Source organism: Pagrus pagrus, assembly GCF_965226575.1.
Source record: "Pagrus pagrus genome assembly, chromosome: 21".
NCBI lineage: Eukaryota > Metazoa > Chordata > Actinopteri > Spariformes > Sparidae > Pagrus > Pagrus pagrus.
The window spans coordinates 3492462-3514444 of NC_140208.1; the positions used below are offsets into that span (position 1 = coordinate 3492462).

General features: G+C 42.8%; 1 protein-coding gene across 1 annotated transcript in view; it reads right to left on the minus strand.

The window, feature by feature from the left end:
- Positions 1-4033: 4033 nt before the first annotated feature.
- Positions 4034-21983, minus strand: part of cox10 (cytochrome c oxidase assembly factor heme A:farnesyltransferase COX10) — a 33347-nt gene continuing 15397 nt past the window's right edge. Inside the window, exons 5-7 of the mRNA XM_084341972.1 lie at positions 11679-11749; positions 7607-7839; positions 4034-5143 (exon numbers count right to left, since the gene is read on the minus strand). Coding sequence (XP_084198098.1) covers positions 4725-5143; positions 7607-7839; positions 11679-11749 — 723 coding nt within the window. The 3' untranslated portion in view covers positions 4034-4724. The remainder of the gene's footprint in view (positions 5144-7606; positions 7840-11678; positions 11750-21983) is intronic.

Genomic DNA, 21983 nt, shown 5'->3' on the forward strand with positions numbered 1-21983 from the left:
TCTTTTAAGGTTTACTCAATGAGAAGCAAAATAGGAGAATGAGTCAATAAATAATTAACTGTCTTCATTTACCCGTCGTTGACTTCTTCTTTTAAATACTGAGCGTGCTTTTTACTTTAAAGGGAGAGCCTGTGCGTAATGATGGAAAAACTCGAAGCTTCATCTTCCACACACACTTTTTTTTAAAAACACACACATCTGAGAGCACTTGAAGATTCCCAGCAAAACTCTCAACATTTGGGGAATATGTGCTTAATTTCCAATTTAGAGAGAAGAAGAAGAAAAAAGGAGGAAGAAGAAGAAAAGAGAAAGTTGCAGCGAATATGTTTCATGTGAGACTGGAGATGAGTCAAAACAGATCTGTAACTCAAACCCACGGGGGCAGCTCGGCCCGCGCATGAAGCAGACCCACTGATTTTTTTTATGGTTTCAAACGAACGAGCAGATTAAGACTAAATGTGGATAACATGTACTTACAAAATGTGTTTTACTGCATGCGAGCAGGCAGCCCTTCTCTTGGTTTCCCCCATTTTTTGGCTGAAGTGAACGTGGTCAAAGTCACGCCGAAATAACGGCCCGAGTCCTGCGAGAAGCACCAAATGAAGAGATCATCTGTTGGAAACTCAACCAAAGTGCCATGTAAAAAAATCAGCATTTTTTAAAGGGAGATTCGTCTCATTGTGTGTCTCTCCCCTCGTGAGAAATCACTAGAAAAGCTGATGTGTGTGACTGTGTTGGACAGTTAATCACACTGAAAGTCATTTCTGCTCTCTGGTATTCCTACATGGACGGTCTCTCAGGGCTGGTTGCACAGTTTCAGTGTAAATATTGCTTTAGGATCACTGCAGCTCTTTTTTTTGTTGGCTTCTATTTTGCAACAACCAGACGTTTGAAGAGAGGCCAGAGGTCATCCGTCATCCTGAGATTTCATTGCTGGGTTTTTGAAGAATCCTGGAATCTGAGCTGTTGTACAGTGTTTCCCCTCCTCTCCTCTGATGTGAGACCCAGTGTGGACATTAAAGCTGCAGCACCGGGGTCCACTTCAGATTGCTGTCCGGGGAAAAACTCTCGCCTGTTTACTGATGCATATTTTTTTTGCTCTCCGGCTTGTTGACTCTGGCGTGAAAAGCTCAGATGAGTGATTTAATGAGTGATATCAGCAGTGGGGAAGAGGGGAACATGTTTTAATGCATCGAAGGAAGTGAAATAAGGAGGGAGGGTGTGAAATATCGTTGGCTTATGAAAAAATAACAGACTTTTAAAAGTTTTCTTCAGTTTACGAGTGAATGTGATAAATCTGGAGAGCAAACGATGTCGTCGAAGGCTGTTTTAAGCAGAGCTGGAAGTAGTTCACAGATCTGTTGCTTTAAAGTCGAAGTCCTGCTTTCAGAATGTTACTTGAGTGAAAGTACAAAAGTACTAGCCTCAAAATATTACTTAAAGGAGCACTACGTAGTGTTAGGGAAGATATTTTAATCGGAAGAGAAAGATCTTCACTGACTGATTTTTTCTTTATGTCTAAACAAACTAAACAGACTCTTTGTTGTCATGACTGAATAATCGAACTGACCTTAAAGGACATTGTGTAGTGTGGCGGACCCTGCCACCTTTCTAGCTTCAAACAGTGTTCTGGGAACCTTATTGTTACTTCTGAGAACAGCTTGTTTATTCACTTATGTAAAAATAAGTATTTCTGAGTTTGTATTATTGTAAAAATTAAAATTCTGAGTTTGAATTTCTTCTCCAAAAAACTACATAGTGCCCCTTTAAAGTCCTCATTCCTATTTCAGAGAATTATTTTATCGCATTATAACTATTCAGTGTTGTAAAAAAGTACTCAAAAGTCATACGTGAGTAAAAGTAAAGATATTGTGTTAAAATATTACATTAGTAAAAGTACGAGTAGTACTTGAGTGAAAAGTCTTAAAGTATCTGACATTAAATGAACTTTATCTTTAATAATGCGTCATAATTTATAAGTTGGTTTATATTTTGTATTATCAGCCAGAATGTGCAAAGTAACTAATAACTATTGTAACATTGTTGTATAAAGTACCCAGAAGTCAGAGTAAAAGTGAAGATATCATGTTAAAATGTTACTTCGGTGAAAGTGAAAGTTTTAAAGTATCTGATATTAAATATACTTAAACTTCTAAAGTCATCTTCATCATTTTCCTGATTATTGGAACCAGTTTTTATTTAAGCCGGTAAAATAAATGGATTTAAAAATTCACTCCTTTGGCTCAAAGTTACTTGTAACTAAAGTTATCAATTACATTTATTGGAGCAAAATTACAATGTTTGCCTCCAAAGTGTAGTGTAGTAGACATATAAAGTAGCAGAAAATTTAAAATACGAAAGTAAAGTACAAGTACCTTAAAAATTTAATTTCGGTGTGGTACTCGAGTAAATGTACTTTGTTACATTCCATCACTGTAACTATTGATACACTTTAATGTTGAAGCCGGTGAAGGTGGAGCTCATTTTGATTACTTCATATACTGCTGGGTAACTTACTCTATAATAACACATTTTAATTTATTTGTTTATTTACATTGCGTTATTAATCTGAATGAGCAAAGTTACTTGTATCTAATTGTAAAAAAATAAATGTAGTGGAATAGAAAGTGGTGCAGAACAGGAGTTCATGGCCTCCCTGGATGATTTATCGAGATATAAAAGTCAGTAAAATACTTATAAAACATGGAAATTGCCTCCAGACATCTGTTAAGATATTTAATAATACCCTGCTGTGATTACTGATTTGTGTCTGATGTGTTAATGCCAGAAAAAAGTCTACTTACCTCATTAAAAAAATATTAAAGTGACACAAACTCCTTCTTCACTGACAAAACGGTAATCTATGAATATGCAGATCATTTCAAAAGTTTGATTACTCGACACAACATCACAACAGTCTGAACTGCACGTCGGACCGTGAATGATTTGTTGTGATGTCACACGGTCACACTGAAGTATGCTGTTAAAAGATTTATGACGAGCGGAGAAACTTTTCCTCCGTCAGCTGATGATTTTGAAATCATTCTGCGTGAGGAAGCTCAAACACCCGAGTGAAGTCACAAAACTCAAAACACATTTTTGGATCGAAGAGGAGCTTTAAGTATCTCCACTTGTTGCTTTAATAAACCCCGACATCTAAATCTGAGGATAAAGTCGCCCGAGACTTCCTTTTTTTTTAAAAAAAAAGATGAATTTACATTTCATCAGAGGCGATCTGAGGAGGAATGCCTCTGCAGGTTGTGCCTTAATAAATCAAGCAGCAGTTGAAATCCTCAGCTACAGGCCTGAATACTAAATATAAGTCATATGTTCAAATATCAGAAGAAGAAAAAGAGAGTAACTCCAGAGAAAGAGAGCGGAGCAGAGCGGGACAAGACAGCACCAGAGTCCCCGCTCCACCTCTGCAGGATCGGATGTTGTAAACCATGACAGGCCGTCTCACTGAGCCCTGGAGGTTGGGCTGCGACATTCAATCTCCACACAGGTTGAGGGTGTGTTTTCTCCCCACTTTTTCTCCCGACTGTAACAGCTGGCTCCATCGCTCCCCTTTCACCCTCTGATATGAAACTCCGTATCCGGTCAGACACTTTACGAGGATGTCGAGCCGTTTCAGGTCCCCCGGCCTTGGCTAAATCCCCTCAGCCCTCCCTTCTTTTAAATGGAGGGAGGATGGCAGCGAGGGGAAGGGGAGCGCTTGTTTCTCCGAGCGCGGTGATGGAAATGTAACCAAATACCAAAACTAGGGGTAAAGGGGGCGGAAGGGGAGCACATGTTGACTGACAGGTGCAGAGGTGGCCTGCTAAATAGAGCTCATTGGAGGGGACGGTGATTGTGCTTAAAGCGAGCATATCCACTAAGGCTATAATTGAAACTTAAATCCATATATAATGTGGAGTCAGCAGCACCACCTAACGAGGTGCGGCGCTGGTGAGTGTGTGTGTGTGTGTGGACTGATGAGGGTGAAGCTTCAGGTACGCAGCCACTCGAGTAAATGATGACACAGAAGACAGAATTACAATCGTGACGTGTTTTATTGTCAGAGAACATTTCTGCCCTTGTGTTTCTTACAGGGGGAGTTATTCTCCTTGTTTGGGCGAACCGTGTCGAGTTAAAGCGTTTTGGAAATGAACGAGGACCCATCAGTGTAGCGAAACACAGCGAGGTGAACCGACCGTCAAGTATCAGGACTGAGGTGAGAGTCGAACACAAATCAACAGATTCAAGTTGAAAAGACGTGTATACATGTCCTATTTTTATACCCTGACTGAAAAGTCCATCTTTTAATAGCATGATGTCTTTATCATCATTACATATCCTCTTCTTCTAATTTGCATTGTACAATGCAATAACATAAATCTGTGTGGATCCATAGGAGCAATTTACACTGTACAAGATCATTCAACATCAGTCATGTACAACAGAGACAGAGGAACTGGTGGGCCCCCATATAAATAAATACAGAATATATACAGTACACACACATTTCAATGATTACAACCTGATGTAATAATTAGGTGTGTTCTTCTGTAAATCATCCATTTTGATCCGAATCATTTCCAGCTCATTTCCTGATCTAGAGTGAGCACCAAAATGAGCAGCATGTTAAACACACAGACAAAATAATGCGTCCATCATCCGGCCTCCTCCGAGCACGACAAGTGGTTAAAGGGAGGGTTAAAATAAAGGGTCTGTGAGGGGCAAATCTATGAAACTACAGAAGCTGGAGGTAGAGCTGCGTCCTCTGGATCCCTGCGAGGCTTCTTGCAGGTGAGCGCCAGCAGCAGCAGCATGGGCAGGTGCCAGAGGCTGCAGAAGAACAGCTGGCGGGCGCTGCTGCGGTCTCCCTTCTGGTAGAAGCGGAAGGCCAGGTAGCTGATGTACAGGTTGATGGGCAGGGAGATGACGGGGAAGTTCCAGGTGGTGACGTCCAGCACGGGCGCCAGAGAGGACAGGCCGATCAGGCCCAGGCTGTGGCGCAGCGCCACCCTCTTGCACATGCCGGGGTGGGTGACGGACATCATGCGGTAGCCGCCGCGGGAGTAGTCCTCCCTCAAGTTCCAGCTGAGGGCGTTGAAGTGAGGGAACTGCCAGCTGAACAGGAAGCCGCCCAGCAACAAGGCACCTGAGGGCGAGACAGAGAGACGGGATTAATGACAGAGTCGTGCACATTTTCAGACAAGAGAACATTTTTATGTATTTATGTTTATTTTCATTATTTCATGGCTTTATTACATAGTGTAGCTGAAGACTGACATTAAACGCTCTACCAACTGAGCTCTACCTCTTTTATTTATATGTTATTATTATTTTAGGCCTTTTCTTGGTTTTATTGATAGGACAGACTTAAAGAGGCAGGAAACGTGGAGAGAGAGAGAGAGAGAGGGAGGATGACATGCAGCAAAGGGCCACAGGTCGTAGTCTAACCCTGGACCGCCACGGCGAGGATGCAGCCTCTGTACGTGGGACGCACGCTCTACCCACTGAGCGGCTGAGGCGTCCCCAGAGAGCCTGTTTTTAATCTTTAAAATGGTGATAAAAGGCAGTGATCCCCTAACTTTAACCCATTCATCCTACAAAAGAAACACCTTGTTGCAAAAATGCATTTATAATATACAATATATAAGTATTAAGTATAAGAAACTAAAAACATCTGGCTCATTTTTTAATTAGTTAATAACGGAGCAAAAAAAGGTGCTTTAGTTCACGACTATAACCAGAGAAATGATTCTTCAATCATCATCTGAAGCCTAACTTGCACAAAATGTTGATCAATATCTTTACTGGCGCCATCAGTGCCGAGGGGGGAAACTTTTCCCTGAAGCTTCACACTGTGTGGTTATAATTAGTGCTACATGTGACGCTTTGAATGACTCAAACCAGAAGAACAAGTGCACAGACTGACAGGAAGTCAAGGAAATAAACCCTCTACAACCACCCTGACACTTTGTTTGTCAGTGACAGTAGCTTGTGTTTCGCCTTCAGTGTGAGGGCGACAAATACATCTGTCGACTGTCATGTTTACTGCGAGCACTAATTAGAATGAGTCAGCGGGACGGGCGACGGATCAGAGAGCAGAGCTGCAAACAGAGCAACTAGTTTCTCTTCTCTTGCTTTTCAGTTACAGAAAATATCGTCTGAAACGATGTAATGAGGCTGCACAAGTGCTTTGTTAAAAGCTTTCATAAATCTAAAGAGTTATTAATTAATCGGCGGCGATCTTTGGAACAGAGCTGCTTTAGTTTTATAGATCACAAGCTAATAAATTCATTAAACGTCATGTTGAAAGACACAATTTCTTTTTTTGGCAGAAATATAAACTTGCTCAATGAAAACACACACAACAACGTGATGAAACACATTTCATACAGCTGCCACAACAGAAACAACTGAACGTGTTCACCCGACGGGCTGAATGAGCCCCTCAGTCTCCGTCTCTTCACTGACTTAACATCACATTCACTCTGCAGACACTTTTGTCCGACGCCACTTACAATAAGAGCATTCAAACTCCACAGGAACAAGGAACAAGAGTGTGAACGGCGCTGCAGGGACTCTGGGCCGTATGTAAATACAGCTTTATGTGGCGAGATCAGAGGGGGCGCGTTGTATCCAGTGAAGAACCGGGGCTGCAAACTAACCATCGTTCTCAACTTCATTTGATCTGCTGCTTATTTTATTAATTAAATTGTTTTAACTTAAAAATGGTTCAGAATAACTTGGAAAACTGTCCAAAACACAAAGACATTCAACTTCTATCATAGAAGAAAACAAGCTAATATTCCCATGTTGGTCATTAAAGTCGTTGATAGCTAATTTTCTGTTGATTCGCCGTTTGATTAATTGACTAATTACTTTAGCTGCAGATTATCCGACGCCTCAGACTGAACTTCTGACGGGATGAACTCTGGCACAGACTGATAAGATGGAGACTGTGTTAACGATACTAAATTACTGCGAGGAAAGGATGATTGTAATTGAAATATAATAATCTTTATAGCACCTTTAACATTATATTACACCTTTTGATGATAATACCAACGTTTTACTTAATTTCCATACCAAAGGGCTCCGAAGACTTTTCAATTAGCTGCTGAAATGTAATATTTATAAAAGTCTAACATATCCTACTTGGGGGGAAGACAAACGCAGCTATATGAACTTTATATGAACTTCAGAAACTGCAGCAGCTCTTTGTCCTCCTACACTGTCTGCACACCGACACGTCTGAATGGTGACATTACCGATACCAAAAATAGAGCCGATTATGACACCGATACTGTGGTCGAACATGACTCATTTGCTTTTTATTCAGTTGATTTCTTCGTCTCTAGACCATCGCCACGTGAGAAATATCATTTCGATTGCGTTTTTCCTAATTATATATAGTTTTATAAAATATCAGAAATAGTGGACAGACCACTCTTTCTTACGTAGAAGATAAAAGTGATGTTTTTTAAAATGTTTCTTTATCCAAAAATGTATAATTTACACTGATATAAAACAGAGAAAAGCTAAACACATGTATATACGCACACACACACACGTGAATCTATCAATACTCCACATCTCAGCCGGTGAGTCGTACCTGGATCCAGACAACCTGTGGCGGCCGTCCAGCCCATGATGGGAGGTATCGCGCCCACCGCCGCTCCCACCCAGGTGTTGCTGATGCTGAGCCTCTTGAGCGGAGTGTAGCAACACGTGTAGAGGAAGATGTTGAGGGCGCCCAGGAAGCCCGTCAGGGGGTTCACCACCAGCGTGAGCAGAGCGACTCCGGGAACCCCGCAGGCCAGAGCGAAGGACACTGCATGGAGGGGACTGGAAGAAGAGGAAAACAGAGGGAGAGGATATGAGCATCGGCTAAGTCAGCAAGAGAAAGAAAAAACATACAAAGGCATGTTCGAAAGATGAGTTTCAGATGTTTTTTTTAATAAAAGGCGAGTCACAAAACACAGATTCAGGCTCAGACAAAAGCCCATCACCGTCATGGGAACTCTGGGATGATAAAAGTTTTGTGGGCTTGTGCAGACACAAGATAAGACAGTGATAGCTGCACATGTTCAACGCACGCACACACACACGCACACACACACACACACACACACACGCACACACACACACACACACACACACGCACACACACACACACACACACACACACACACACACACACACACACACACACACACAAAGACCTACAGGGGCCACACACTAACAGTCAGCAGCTGTCTCAAAACAGGAGGCTCAGAGGAAGCTCATCTGATAAGAGTTTGTCAGGAATAAAAGTAGCCCTGTAAGATGAAGAGCATGTGCACACGCCGGAGATCAAAACTAGCTGGAGAAAACCACTGCGGCTCAGGCTTTTAGCCGGATGAAGACTTCCTCCTCCTCCTCCTCCTCCTCCTCCTCCTCCTTCTCCTCGTCCACCTCCCCCTCATCTTTTATTGAAAGCAGTGATGGCGAGGTCTGGTTCAAATTCACCAGTAAATGCTCCATAAATTAAAGAAAGGGCTAGATTAAAATCTTGACCAAACGCAGGCCCTTTTCTTCAAAAAGCAAACAGGGCTGTTATTTTGGTGGTGTGGCCGTGCAGGGAGATTGGAAGCATTAATGTGATTAGTGGTGTTATGTCTGTTTTATGTGGGCTGAGGTGGGGCCGTGCAGGCTGGCTGTGGGCTGTCGACAGTCTGGCTGTGGGCTGGGCCCGGTGGGGGTCAGGACGGGGAGTGTGTCACATGGCCCTGAGGTGGGTTTACTGTCCCCTGCTTACAGTCTGACACAGCAGCAGCGCTGCGTCAGGTGGGTAACGCCAATAACAGAAGGTCAAGGACGAGGAAGCCTGGTTCGACCACAATCAAGGTTAGAGATCTAAATGTAAAACACAGGGAGTTTATATACGAGGGTTAAAGAAACAGGACGACGGAGCTACAAAGATTAGCTGATTAACTGATTAGTCATTTGAAAGAAAATTAGCTGCCAGCTGTTTTAAATATCACTTAAAGGGGAACGCAACTGATTATTCACATTAAGGTGTGTTTACAGGTCTTGGGGAGCACTACTGCATACGTGGAAAAAAGTAGTATGAAGCCTTTTGTGGCTCCAGAGGAAGCTGCGTGAAATCTCATAAATTGCCTCCAGTATTTGAAAAAGAAAGGCGAATGCGTGGAAGAGAAAAAATAATATCTCTGGTTCTGCTGTATCAGTTTTAAACAGTCCATAATGAGGGCCAGGGTGGACTTCTTTTCAAAACCTGGTGCCTACATCACCCACCATGCAACTGAGTGACATCACTGGAGGCAGTTCATCAGATTAAATGCATACCGTCTGTCTGATACTTCCAATAAACAAATAAACAAACAAAAAAAAGTTGAACATTTTTAGTTTTCTTAATACAGCAAACTCCATTTTCTGATGAAGACCATGAGATGTGACTGAAAGCTCAGTAAAAAGCTAAAAGTGGACCTGGACTTCTGTCGAATGAAGAAAATAATCCCAGTGAGAACAATAGACACACATGATTAAAATAATTTTAACCCCGGCGCACTGTGACTGTCAGTTTGTTGTTGTAAACTAATCAGAACCATCTGCAGCCTCAAAAAAAGTTTGCGATGTGTGTCTCCACCTTGATGAGACTAAAACTTCTGTTCCTCCTCTTACCAAGCTGAAAGCTATTTAGCCTCACCACATGTAGAAGCCTCAAACTCTGCAGAAACCACTACAAAGGCCGAGGGACTGTCATCCACGTTTCACAGAAGAACAATAAAAGGACGGGAAAGATGATACACCATTGTAGTCCCGGCATAAGATGACAAAGTATTTCCGACGCTGACATGAGAGGCGCAGACAGTAAAGACAGACAAAGCTGAGGAACATCACTCGGCTCGTGCAAAAAGCCTCGTCCTGAAGACGACATGGAGAAAGTGTAAAATGTGGCCTTCTGATGGCTTGTTTGACAGGACAGTCCAGCCTTCCATCTGCTCGCTGTCTCTACACAAGATTGTATGTGTAAGTGAGAAGAAGGAGGAGACAAAGAGCCAGAGATTGAGTGTTTCTGTGTGTCCCAGAGACAGACAGACACCTCTTGTCAGGGGGCAGCCTAAAAGCCGGAGAGAAGAGGCTTGTGTTTAGACAGAGAACATCTTCCATCAGCAGCTCGACGGCACCAGAGTCCACTTTTAAACAGCGCGTCAAGGGAGAATTCCTGAAACTGGGATGAGATAGCTGCAGGTCAAGGTCCAAGCTACGGTACTAACAGGCTGTTCAGTCATAAAGTGGATATGTTTCTGGTAGGAAACAGAGCAATTAAGCTTCCCCTTGTTAGCCTCTATGGGAGAGGTGTGAAACCCTTTAATGTCAACAGGCTGTTTTGCTTTTGGTCTTCCTGAATAAAAACGAAAGCAGAGATAGAAAGATTATCCCGTCTGAGTGAAATTCAATGGAGGCAGTTTCCCGGCACAGAAAATGGGTGAAGAGGACATTTGTTGTGGTTGGTTTGTGGTGTTTTTTTGGTTCATGCATCAGGGGATATGTGTGCGTCTGCCTGCTGCTTCACAGTGGCAGACTTCCAGGTGGGCAGGTAGAGACGAGAATATCCAGGTCTCGGTTTCTATTACCTGGAAAACACTTTTCTTCTTTTTTACCAGGAGATTCTGTAGAAATTCAAGTCCAATGAAAAATATTCCCACTTAAGCACAATTTCTAATTGCATTATAGGTGGAAGTGAAACACTAACAGTAACATTAGCTAATGTGTTATCAAATACATTGTTTCACCTTGAAATATGTCCAGATTTTAATCATCTGTCAACTTTTATGACACTTGCAAACTGAAACACAGCCGCATACTATTATCCCAGCAGTTGAGCTTCCCACCTTGAGGGTGACATCATAGGAAAATGGCCACCTTGCGAATACGATCTATAAACACAGATACAAATTTGACTGTAATTTCTCTGAAGTCTTCCGAGACACGTGGACCGGGACAAACCCCGATCCAGTCTTTGAGTCAGATTTCTAGGAGCGTAGCGATGCACGCAGTTCACTGAGCACAGAAGCAGAGGTTATCTGACATCTAAGCAGTAAACTACACCCTAACCCCCGTGCCTCCTCCCTCCCCAACCTGCTCACAAGCTCGCGTTACACCTGACAGGTGTGAGGCAGAGGACCGTCACTGCTGGCATGCCTTTCTGCTACTGGGCATCGAGGATCTCTGGCTGCTGTTACTCTTACAGGTCGTCTTCTGCACCACAACAACTCAATAACTACAGGTGGAGCAGAAAGGTGTAAGTCAATATGGGATGTTTGCTCAGTGCTACTGTTTTATTTAAGGTGTGGTCTTATTTCAGATATTGCATGCAAATACACAGGTCAGGCCATGTTTTACCTCGTCAGCAAGACGAGGTACAGTAACATTCAAATCCAGTCCAGTAAAATGGTACAAAATGCAGCTTTGAAGGCTCTTCAGCTGTCATGAAGTGTTGCTGCGATGTCTCCTTATTGAACTGAACCCCATGCTGAGCAGCTGCCTCTCTCTCCTCCTCTCAACTCACTCTTCACTGTCTTTTTAAAAGTACAAAGGGTGCACGTAGGGCTGCTGTACCTCCTCTTTCATACAGAAGATCCTGAGAAAATGCTGCACAAAGACAGAAAGACTGATACCTGATTTGTCCTCTGACGAGTGGACGGTTCTTCGTGCGGTTCATGTTGGAGTCGAAGGGCACCTCGAAGTACTGTGGAGACACAGAACAACAAGTGGGTTAATGCAGGAGACACACACAAACATCTATCTTTTGCCATGCACGCACAATATCTCACGTATTACTGCAGGTAGCGGTGAAGAGGAATCATTCTGAGTGTTTTCAGGCAACACTATATATATGCAGGTGTGTTCTTGTACACCTCCTACACTGCAGCTCAGAAAGGTACAGATGTGGTTTAGCAAATATAGCAGCGCTGTGCTGTAAGAGATACAGACACCGAAAAAGGTACGAGTGGAAAGAAACAGCCCGCGTGAAATAATCTATGTCTCGTTAACATTCACAGAAATGTAAATGGACCTGGTATATTCATAACTGCCTCTGCGAGTCTTTTCTACGCGACATCTGGAGGGGAAACAATGTGAGCGGAGCCACTTAAGGCACCGTCACAGCAAACCTCTGAACCAAAATGCTCGCCCTGCACTTGGAGAGCAAATGGACTGGAGGTGGAAGGTGGAGGCTGTGGGCTGTCGGGTGGGAGGTGGTGGAGGGTGTTCTGGGATACAACTATGTGAAAAACTACTTATACTCCTGTTTTATGATCTGCTCTGGAGGAGTATGCTTCAAAGTGCTCCCATGAGATTGGCAATGTGTGACTAAAATGCAAACACATGGGGTGCTTAAACGCAGGAACTGGCTAATCTGTGTGTGTGTGTGTGTGTGTGTGTGACTGCGTGTGTGTGGTGTGTGTTTGCTTGCCCGCATAAGAGCCTTTGACTAATGAAGAAAACAGATAAAGCACTTAGACTACAGAATATCAAGATCCATCTCTTCTGATATATGGTTCACATAAAATATCTAATAAACAGATAATCCACTTTTCTCTTCTTAAACCCCAGTTCCAAGATTTACTGCATTTATGACATCAGAAAGCCACCATATTATTAAAATGGTGGAGGGCACTGCCTCTTATATCTTATAGATTTTTATTCTGAAGAACATTAGAGGAGCTGGCTGCAGCATTAAGGTCTGAAGCACAAGATATCTCACAATACTCCACTGGGACTTGGAGCCAAGATTCAAATTCAAAGCCAAACAACAAAAGATTTAAAATGTTTGGTAACAATTTGGTGTTGTTAGAGGGTTCAAGCTTCTTAAAATATAATAATTAGCTGCCTTTCTTTGTCATATATGATAGTAAATGAAGAGTCTGGACTGTTCGTTAGTTGGACAAAAGAAGCAATCTGAAGACGTCAATTTGGGCTCCGGCAGAATAATCGATAATGAAAATGTTAGTTGCAGCCATTTCATCATTAAGGCTTGTCAGTCTTTGCATTAGTTCGCATGAGCTATGGCTGAGCCTCCTCAGGTTTTCTGGGTAGAGACACAGTGCAGCTACACTTCATTCAAAGAGAAAATATGCCTCTATTTTGAAGACAAAAATGAGCATTAATCATAAGAAGAAATGGAGCCTTTGAGCGGTTAGAAAAATAGGTAAATATAGCTCCTGTTTTCAGCTCCAGTCACTGCTGACAGAGTGACACTAAAACCCTCCAAGCACCCAAAAACATTCAAATGAACTCTGGAATAATCTCCCTCCAAAAGCTCCAGAGAAAATCTCCTGCTTCCCTTTTTCCACCTTTGGTTCAGTTGTAGTAGAGAAGTAGCTAGCTGGGTCTGACTGGACTGGGCCGGGCTAATGGACAGCTGTGTATGCGGCTGTGGGACCCCAAGGCCCGGGCTGAGGTGTTAATTCTATTTCCTGGGTCAGGAAATGCGTCAGGAGGTCAGGGGCCGCATGAGAGAGAAATGCACTTTGTGGCCAGAGCAGAGCAGAGCAGTGCTGAACCAGGCCTCGGGCAGGCCCGGGGCCAAGCTCGCTGCAACAGTGCTCACATAAAAAAGGATCCACTTAGTTTCCAATAACATCATCCCACATGTAAGGAAAGACCCAGATACTGTGCATTACTGCGCTCTGTGGATTGTGCCCCCGCAGACGTAAAAGGCACCTGTACAGTAAATAAGAGGAGAAGCGAAGGAGAACTTCCCAGAGTGAGAAAAGTATTTCCAAACACGAGACCCACAGTGTTGCCGTTGTTTGGACGAACCCGTCGTGTGTGTATACGGATGATTTGATGTGAATGTCAAAGTCACTCAGTCCAGGCCCGGTGCGTGTGCCGTGTTGTCATTTCACAGTTTGTCCAGTTCTGCTCTCGTTCCTCCCTCTCTGCCTTTTAAGTCAGAGCGCCTCATCTGGTTCACATCAGCGGCCCTCTCAACCCGTGTCATTATTTCCGCCCAACGCTGCCATGTGTTACAGTGATGGCATTAAAATAATTGGGCCATTTGTGTTCTGTGTGCATGCACGTGTGCTGCTACAGGTAGGTCTGAAGGCTCGGTTCAGAGTGCATCGGCTTAAAACTGATGGGTGTTTGCCTGCATTTAGTCGAGGTAACATGACTGTGTAATTACCTTGCATAACATTCGGTGGTTATAGCTTTTAGCAACAGTACACCAGTGTGGACATTCAGGGCTCTGGACTAACTTTTTTCTAGTGGCTGCACTGGTGCGGCTCACTCTTTCATTTAGGTGCTCCTGCACATAATTTAGGGGCGTCCCATAATACATTTTTATTTAATTTCTTCACACATTTTATAAATCACATGAACAAATAGTGAAAATGAATGTTTTTCTAAAAAATGGTGATAACCTTGATTGTTAAACTGCTTAATTTTGACCAGTGAATATGTTTAATTGCACTCTACAGTCATTTATAAAAGCTAATAAGCCTTTAATCAAATTCAAAAAAATAGTCCAACCCCACAAAACACTCATGCTACTGAATATTGTTTAAAGTTACTGTTATTTTTAATCATGTTAAATATGTGTTAATATTCATATGCAAATACATCTATAATTTTAACAATAATAAGTTAATTACAGTGTTATGATTATTATAATCAGATATTACAATCTTAATAAAAATAAACTTAATAATTTAAATGTGCCATTAAGAGTTTTACATTGTTTACACCTTTATGTGCTTTTTGATGCATTATACAGCTGCTCTGTGTAACACAGGCTATTATAGGCTTAATATATTATTAAAGTGATATAAACATGTATGACAGCTCAACAGCTTTGCATTGAATTAATAAAAAATATATATATTTTTTTTATTGTTCCTACATTATTATTTATCTTTGAAACAGAGTTTGTTTGTTCTTAACCAGCCTGCTTCATTCATTGACACACCGTGACATATCGCATTAATATTACTGTTTCTTTTGTAAGTTCTTCAGTTCACTCATGATTCACTCTCTAGAAATGCTGAGCACTGGAGCAAGATGGGGCATTATTGACAGCAAACAAAGGTTCAGAAATGGATGAATGAATGGATCGGGGTACACATAACCATATACCTCCAGCATGATGGGGTTGGTTCTGATTCAGGCAGCTTTTGATGGATCGCCCTGAACCGGAAGTTATGGAGAGTCGGCTGCTGCTTTCAATTATGAACACAAACACATAAACACACACACACAAAACCCATAACTGTACCAACAATTATCTGCCAGATGATGTGGACGGAACACAGGCGAGACCAAAGTGAGAAGTAAAGGCGAGGGGGTGTTCAGCTGCCAGATCCTTTGAGCAATCAAAGACAGAACGTGATCCACCGCCAACCACCAGGGCCCCAATTGATAACAGGCTGCAGGCAGGCATTTCCTGTTCTTGTGTAGACGTGACGGAAGATAACCTGGCTTTGTATCATGATATAATTCATGGTCTGCGTAGTTTTGACAAGGTGTCACTAGGTGGATATCATTTAATTAATAAGACTGAAAAACATTCACACTTTGACTGTGCACCAGCCGCTCCTTGTGCTCCCCATAGGAAAAGGTGTGCCTGACTCGGCCCACACCTCCTATCTGCCTGCAAAAACAACAATGGGGAGCGCAGTGAAGGTCGGACAGACGAGCGATACTGTAACTACACACTGTGCATTAACTGTGTTTACTCGAGAGGCAGGAGTGTGCCTAAACACAAGCACAAGAGCACACACAGCTGAGCAGCTGTATGGCTTTGGCTCACAGGAACATCAGCTGGCCTAAACAGCACGTCTCTCTCGCTCTGCTGAGGAAAACCCAGGTGCACGGGCTAAACCCAACAAAAAGACCAAGTCATCACTTGTCAGAATGTCACCTGTTTGCACACTGGAGTTGAATGGTAGACTCAAACATCCACAGGGGTGGGTGTTGCTCCGATGCAATGCGAGCCAAGTCTACTTAAAAAAAAGCACGAGAGCTCTCAAAGCCCCCCTTCAACACCAACTGTGAACTGTCTCTGATCAGCCACTTGACAAACAAGCAGCCAAAGATTTACATAGATTAAGCTCTCCTCAGAAGTCAATTCAATGGCTCTGGCAGACATTCACACTGTTTTGAAGTCAAATGAAAGAAAGGAAATGGAACAAAACAGACAAGGCATGCAACCCGACTCGTCACAACACAAAAACGCTGGTATGGCAGATTAAGGTTATTTCAAGGTGTTTCTGCGGTAGAAGTGGGGCCGCTGCTCTGTCACAGAAATGCTTTTGATGTCTCTTGAGTGAAATGAAGTCTTGGAGCTATGTGAGCAATGCTGTGATTTTACACTGCTTCCCTGACGAACCTGTTAAACACCTCCAAAGTACTTATTACACTGTTAGCAAGACCCTGTGAGTGCATGGAGAGCAGAAGCCATCAGAAAAAAGTCAGAAAATATGCAAAACATAACAGAAATATGTGAGAGAAGAAATGAGGAAACAGTGGGAAAAAAGGAGGAAACTTAAAATAAGTTGAAGTGTAGAGGAATAGGGGGTTTATTCCTGGTATAAATGTTGCAGGTACAGGATGGATTTTAATAACACCTTACACAAAATACATCAAAAGCACGTGAAACATGAGTGAAGGCTTCCCTTTGTACTAAAAATAAAGCTTGTTATAAGGTTTTAAGACGTCAGAATACAAAATATCCTGAGGGCATCATGCAGGAATCCAGCTCGTACGGGGTGTCACCATTCTCCAATCCATGACTTGAATCAAACTTTTTTTTCCCAGCACTGACGGCTATCGCACCTGCACTTATGAAGATGTGTTTTATGCCCTGACAGCCGTCATTAACATTTCCCAATCTTTCTTTTTAAGATAGGACTATTTTACGACGAGAGCTTCACTTCATCCTGGTGGCTTTTTGCAAGTTAGGCTTAGGCAAGTTCAAATAATATTCACCCAGTATTAAGTTTCCAGAGTTAACGAAAGAAACACCCTGAGGGGATTCAACAATAAAAAACAAAATACAAGTTTATTCTTTTAAATAGTTAAATCTGTCAGGAGTGAACCATCTTACCAAGAAAATCAAGAAAAGGATCATAAAAGAAGAATATAAACCCGACATCTCTGTTACTTAAAAAAAAATCCTCGAAGAATTGCTTATCCTGCTTTTGATTTCTCTGATCAAACTTGAAAGCTTATTTTGACCGTGAACAACTGGAAACTGGATTTTTTTTTTGCCCTAAAGTGTTAAAACGAGTACTGAGCACATCTCCATCACTTCATTTCTGTCAGTGAGCAAATAGCAATGTTTAGTTCACACTATCTGCAGCGGAGGTGAAAGATAAAACCTGGAGACATGTGTCTGTGTCTGGAATGCTGCACACGGACAGCTGGCAGATGTTTCCCGGGTTCCTCGCCCTCCGCGATCCTTTGATGTGATGAGAAACTCGTATTGTTTGCGATGTTTAATTCATGAGAGAAGACGTCATCACATAACCTATGATCTGGAGTTCCTCTCACAGCCGAGTCGTACACGTTTCCATGTCAGCACAGTGACTTCTGTATGTACACGCAAGACATTTTGCTTCAAACTCTGTACTTCTTGGTCTTCAAAACACCAAAAACAGCACTATCCTGCTGCTGCACACTAAAGTCTCCTCTCGTTCTTTACAGGCACCACTGTAGAGACTGCAGTACTCCCGTCTGGCCAAGGAGTGGATCACGTCTCTGTGCTGAACCCACACCTCCTCTCCCTCTCTTTATAGTGGTCTGTGTAGAGCTGTTGGCAGCGGTTCAGCTGGCACAGCCTCCCTCTTGATTAATGGCCTGAGTGTGGGACAGTGAAGTGCTAAACTGTCCTTATGTTAATCAGCCAATTAATGCTGAGCAGAGCCACATTACCTCTGCCCTAATCAGTCCCTTTGCCTGTGAAGATATGAGCAGGATCTGGGAAAAGCCTTACCGCAGGGCAGAGGCATGCTACACTCTCGCTGCCCTGAGCCACGATGAGAGGGAAGGATTTGCTGGAACAAAAAAAGAGGATGAAGCTTGAAACGGAGAAAAACAGAAAATGCTAAAAGTAGAGGAATATTTCGACATGCCGCTTTTCTTTTAACTCGTCTGATCAAAGGAGGGTTTGACAGCAGCTGCTTTGCCTCCATAGACGACATAAAGAAAAGTTTTTGTTGTGCAATTTGCAATAAATGAGTGCCGTCTATTTTGGTTGCGTGTTGAAGACAGTTTCAAACCGCTAAGAAGGGGTCTGGGGGGAATATGTTGCCTTGTTTATCATCGTGCCAGCCTTGTATGTCAGATCACATCACTACTTTCATCATTAATGCAGCGTCAAGACCAAGCCACAGTGCCTCCTAGTGTGAGGGAGGACTCGGATTACACGCCGAACTCTTGGTGGATGGCAATGAGGATGACAGCAAATCAAGAAAAAACACCTCCCACAAGGAGATATTTCATTCCAGCGTATGTTTGTTTAAAGCCTACTACTTAAGGCCCCAGGCCTCGATTCATAATTTACAAATGTAGTCAAAATATGCGTCACACCATAAGAATGTTACAGAAGAAAGAATCGTTGGATTTGGGACCAAATCCTCGAATATTAATCTTCATTTGTAGAAAAAGACTTTTAGGATCATTTGCCACTGAACTAGACATTGTGACATGCTGGCTCACACATTCATTTTCACTCCACTGTAAACACATCTACTGTGCAAACAAGACAAATTCCTTTGTTGGAGTGCTGGCGAGCCATATCTCCAGTCTGAGCCTGATAAGTTAACGTTCTTACTAATGAGGGCATTTCACTTCAGTTCCTGATTACCATTAACTGTGCACACACTCGACTGCTTTCTATTCAGTCTCACATACTGTGGGAAAACATATCAGTGAAAGCTGAATTCGTGGAACCAGACAGTGTGTGTGTGTGTGTGTGTGTGTGTGTGTGTGTGTGTGTGTGTGTGTGTGTGTGTGATCACTTGTTTAAAAGAGAAATAAACAGTCCTTTCCGCCATCAGTGGGCATTTGCAAATAACTGTGAGAGTGTGACTGACATGACATGCTACAAGTTTGAAAGGTTTTCAACAGTCTGGGCGCAGTTGAAAAAGAGGCATGTGCATGACCGTGTGTACGTTTGAGAGAATGTGAGTGTTTAGATTTTTCGTGCGCAGCTGTGTCCGACCGCAACGAGACGGGAATGGGTGTGATCGTGTGTGTGTGTGTGTGTGTGTGTGTGTGTGTCAGCTTTAATACGGCTCTGATACAGCTCGTCCCGAAGATCTCGAAAGAAATGCACCCCTTTGGAAATTAAAAGCGATAAGGTGCGGACACGTATGAAGGCCCTCACTGTTCTCTCAAACATGACAGCAGCCATCAGCACCTCCGGCAGACTTGCATTTGCGGCAGTGACCCGTGGTAAAATCCAGCCCTTCATCTAGACGGGCTCATTCAACAAGCCTTTCAAATCGAAATGATGAGGACCTCAGAAGAAGACACATAGCCAGCTCTGGTTCTCTGTGTGCAGCCAGTGTTTTCCCCACTCATCCATTATATTACCTTTTAAGGATATTGAATTTACATTCTGGATGAAGGTCAACTACCCGTTAATGAAACAAGTCAACTTTTTCTTCAGTAAGCCACATACTTAGGAATACCACAAGATACCTCTGGCACGGGTCACGGGTCTCACCCCGCCTGCCTTTCCTCCGAGGTGCATTTAGTTCTGCAAATATCCTGCAGATCCAACTAAGTGAACACAATGTAACAGGCTTTACATTGTTCAATCAGCATCTTTGTTCTCCCTCCCTTTCTGCTCGCCAGCATGTTCGGTAAACTACACTCCTGATAACACAATTTGGCTCAGGGACAAGGCAAACGGGAAGGCTAGAAAGATTACAGTGCAAATGATGCCAATTCATAAGTTTGCATTTGCAATGTAGCTTCTTTTCTGTGAAAATGGACGTTTTTGAAAGGAAAATGTAACCGTAACAAATGGAGTAAACATCTCACATCTAATAACAACAGCTAATATATTGATTGCCAAGTAAGCTAATGTATTATTCTGTAGGGACAGACCAATCATCAGTCTCTGTCTGTAATCACCACCCTGCAGTCTCACTGAATGTCCTGCCTGCAACACTATCAGATTGGTTACATGTCAGAAGAAATAGCCTATCACTGAATATTCTTTATCTGCAAAGTAACTATGAACTCAGTTATCAAATAAATGTAGTGTGTGGAAGTATAAAGTAACAGAAAATAAAAATACATTACTCATTCCATCACTGGTTATTCTGAGTTTTGACACTAAGTTTTTCACTTTTACTGCAAATTTATATCAGGAACAAATATCAGTCAGTCAGTCTCCTTGAATACTTGGTCCTGAAAAAACATTTGGTATTTTTTGTCCTCAGTTTAATTTTCGTTTAGCTCTAGGTTTTTTGGGTCGAAGTCTAGATTTACAGGCTTAGTAATAAATTGAATCGATCCAAATAGAAAGGGACAGAGAGCACCTGGTTAATATCAAAGGTCTGCTTTGACCCGAGCACACTGTACAACAATCACACTGGGCTGGTGTTAAAAAAAAAAAGCCATCGAACTGTGACATCCCTGATTATTGAGCACAAAGAGCTTCGGCTTGTCAGCTCACTGTGACACATCTCCTCGAGTGCTAACCCTTTTCTTTTTAGTTTTCCGAGTGACGGGAAACAGAATAAGGAAGAGACTGAACAATGTTTATATTGCGGTGGAACATCTGCTGATACACCCAAAGCAAAGGGAAAAGACAGTAAACAGGGGCAAAAAGCAGCAGGAGGAGATAATTTATCCATGAGTCTCAATCTCGTTTGCCGGAGCAAATGGGATGAGACTGTGTGAACAGGGTAACAAAGTTCCTGTCAGAGTCTGTCCTCCTCCACAGCCGGAGCTTTGCCCTCCCGAGACCCATCCCTCTTTTCTGCCATATTCACTGCATCCCCTCGCCTCACGCGCTTTCCCCTCAAGTGGCAAAGCAACCAGTTAGCTTCTCGGCGGGTTCAAGAAGTAAGCTGTCAACCATCTGCCCCGTGAATGTAACAGAAATGCTTGCTGTCAGGATGTTACGTGACAGCATCCAGCGTGTCAGTGCTGGCACGGTTCCTCGGGGTTAGTCGCAATGTTGGTCACAAACCCGAGAATGAGGCCGTTTTATTCTTGAATACTGACACACAACTGGATCACAAAAATAAAGTCCTCCAAATAAATATCTGAAAAGGTTTTTTAACAGGTGTATTTAGCCGAGGACTCGAGGATAAAGTCTGTTTTATCGGCTTCTTTAAAGCTGAAGTTAAGCGATACATTTCCCGGTCACAGCGCGCTGTATAAAGGAAGTCTTAAACAAAGACAGCCATGTCAAAGCAGTAAAGTGCCATTAAAAATTGTGGGCTGGTGAAACCGGAGCCACTCTTCCCCTCCCAACTCTGTCTCTTCATGAGCAATTACTACAAAAGAAGGATACAGATAAAAGGTCTAGCAGGACACCCTTACACCACTAACAGTGCACAGACAGCGGAAATGTTAAATCCCCCGGGATCTGTGGAGCTGAGACAAAGACCTTCAGAGTGATACACACACACGCGTACAGACGGGTATATCCACTCATGGACACACTCTGATGTCTATCATTCTCAAGCTGATTACAGTTGTGTGGGTGTAAAATGAATGGGAACACAGCAGTGGTTCCTTGAATGAGTGACGTATGCTGACATTTCTGGTGTTCAGAGTAAAACACGTGTTGCACTTCAAGGCCTTTTTGTGTGTTTCGTGGCTGCTGTGTTGGAGGGATGTGGGCAGGTACATAATGCCACAGAGGATGAGTGCAGCGTGAGTCTGTGCTGAATTGGACCTGAATAATTATACAAGGTCTCCTTCATCAGATGCCAACAAAATGTTCATCACGATGA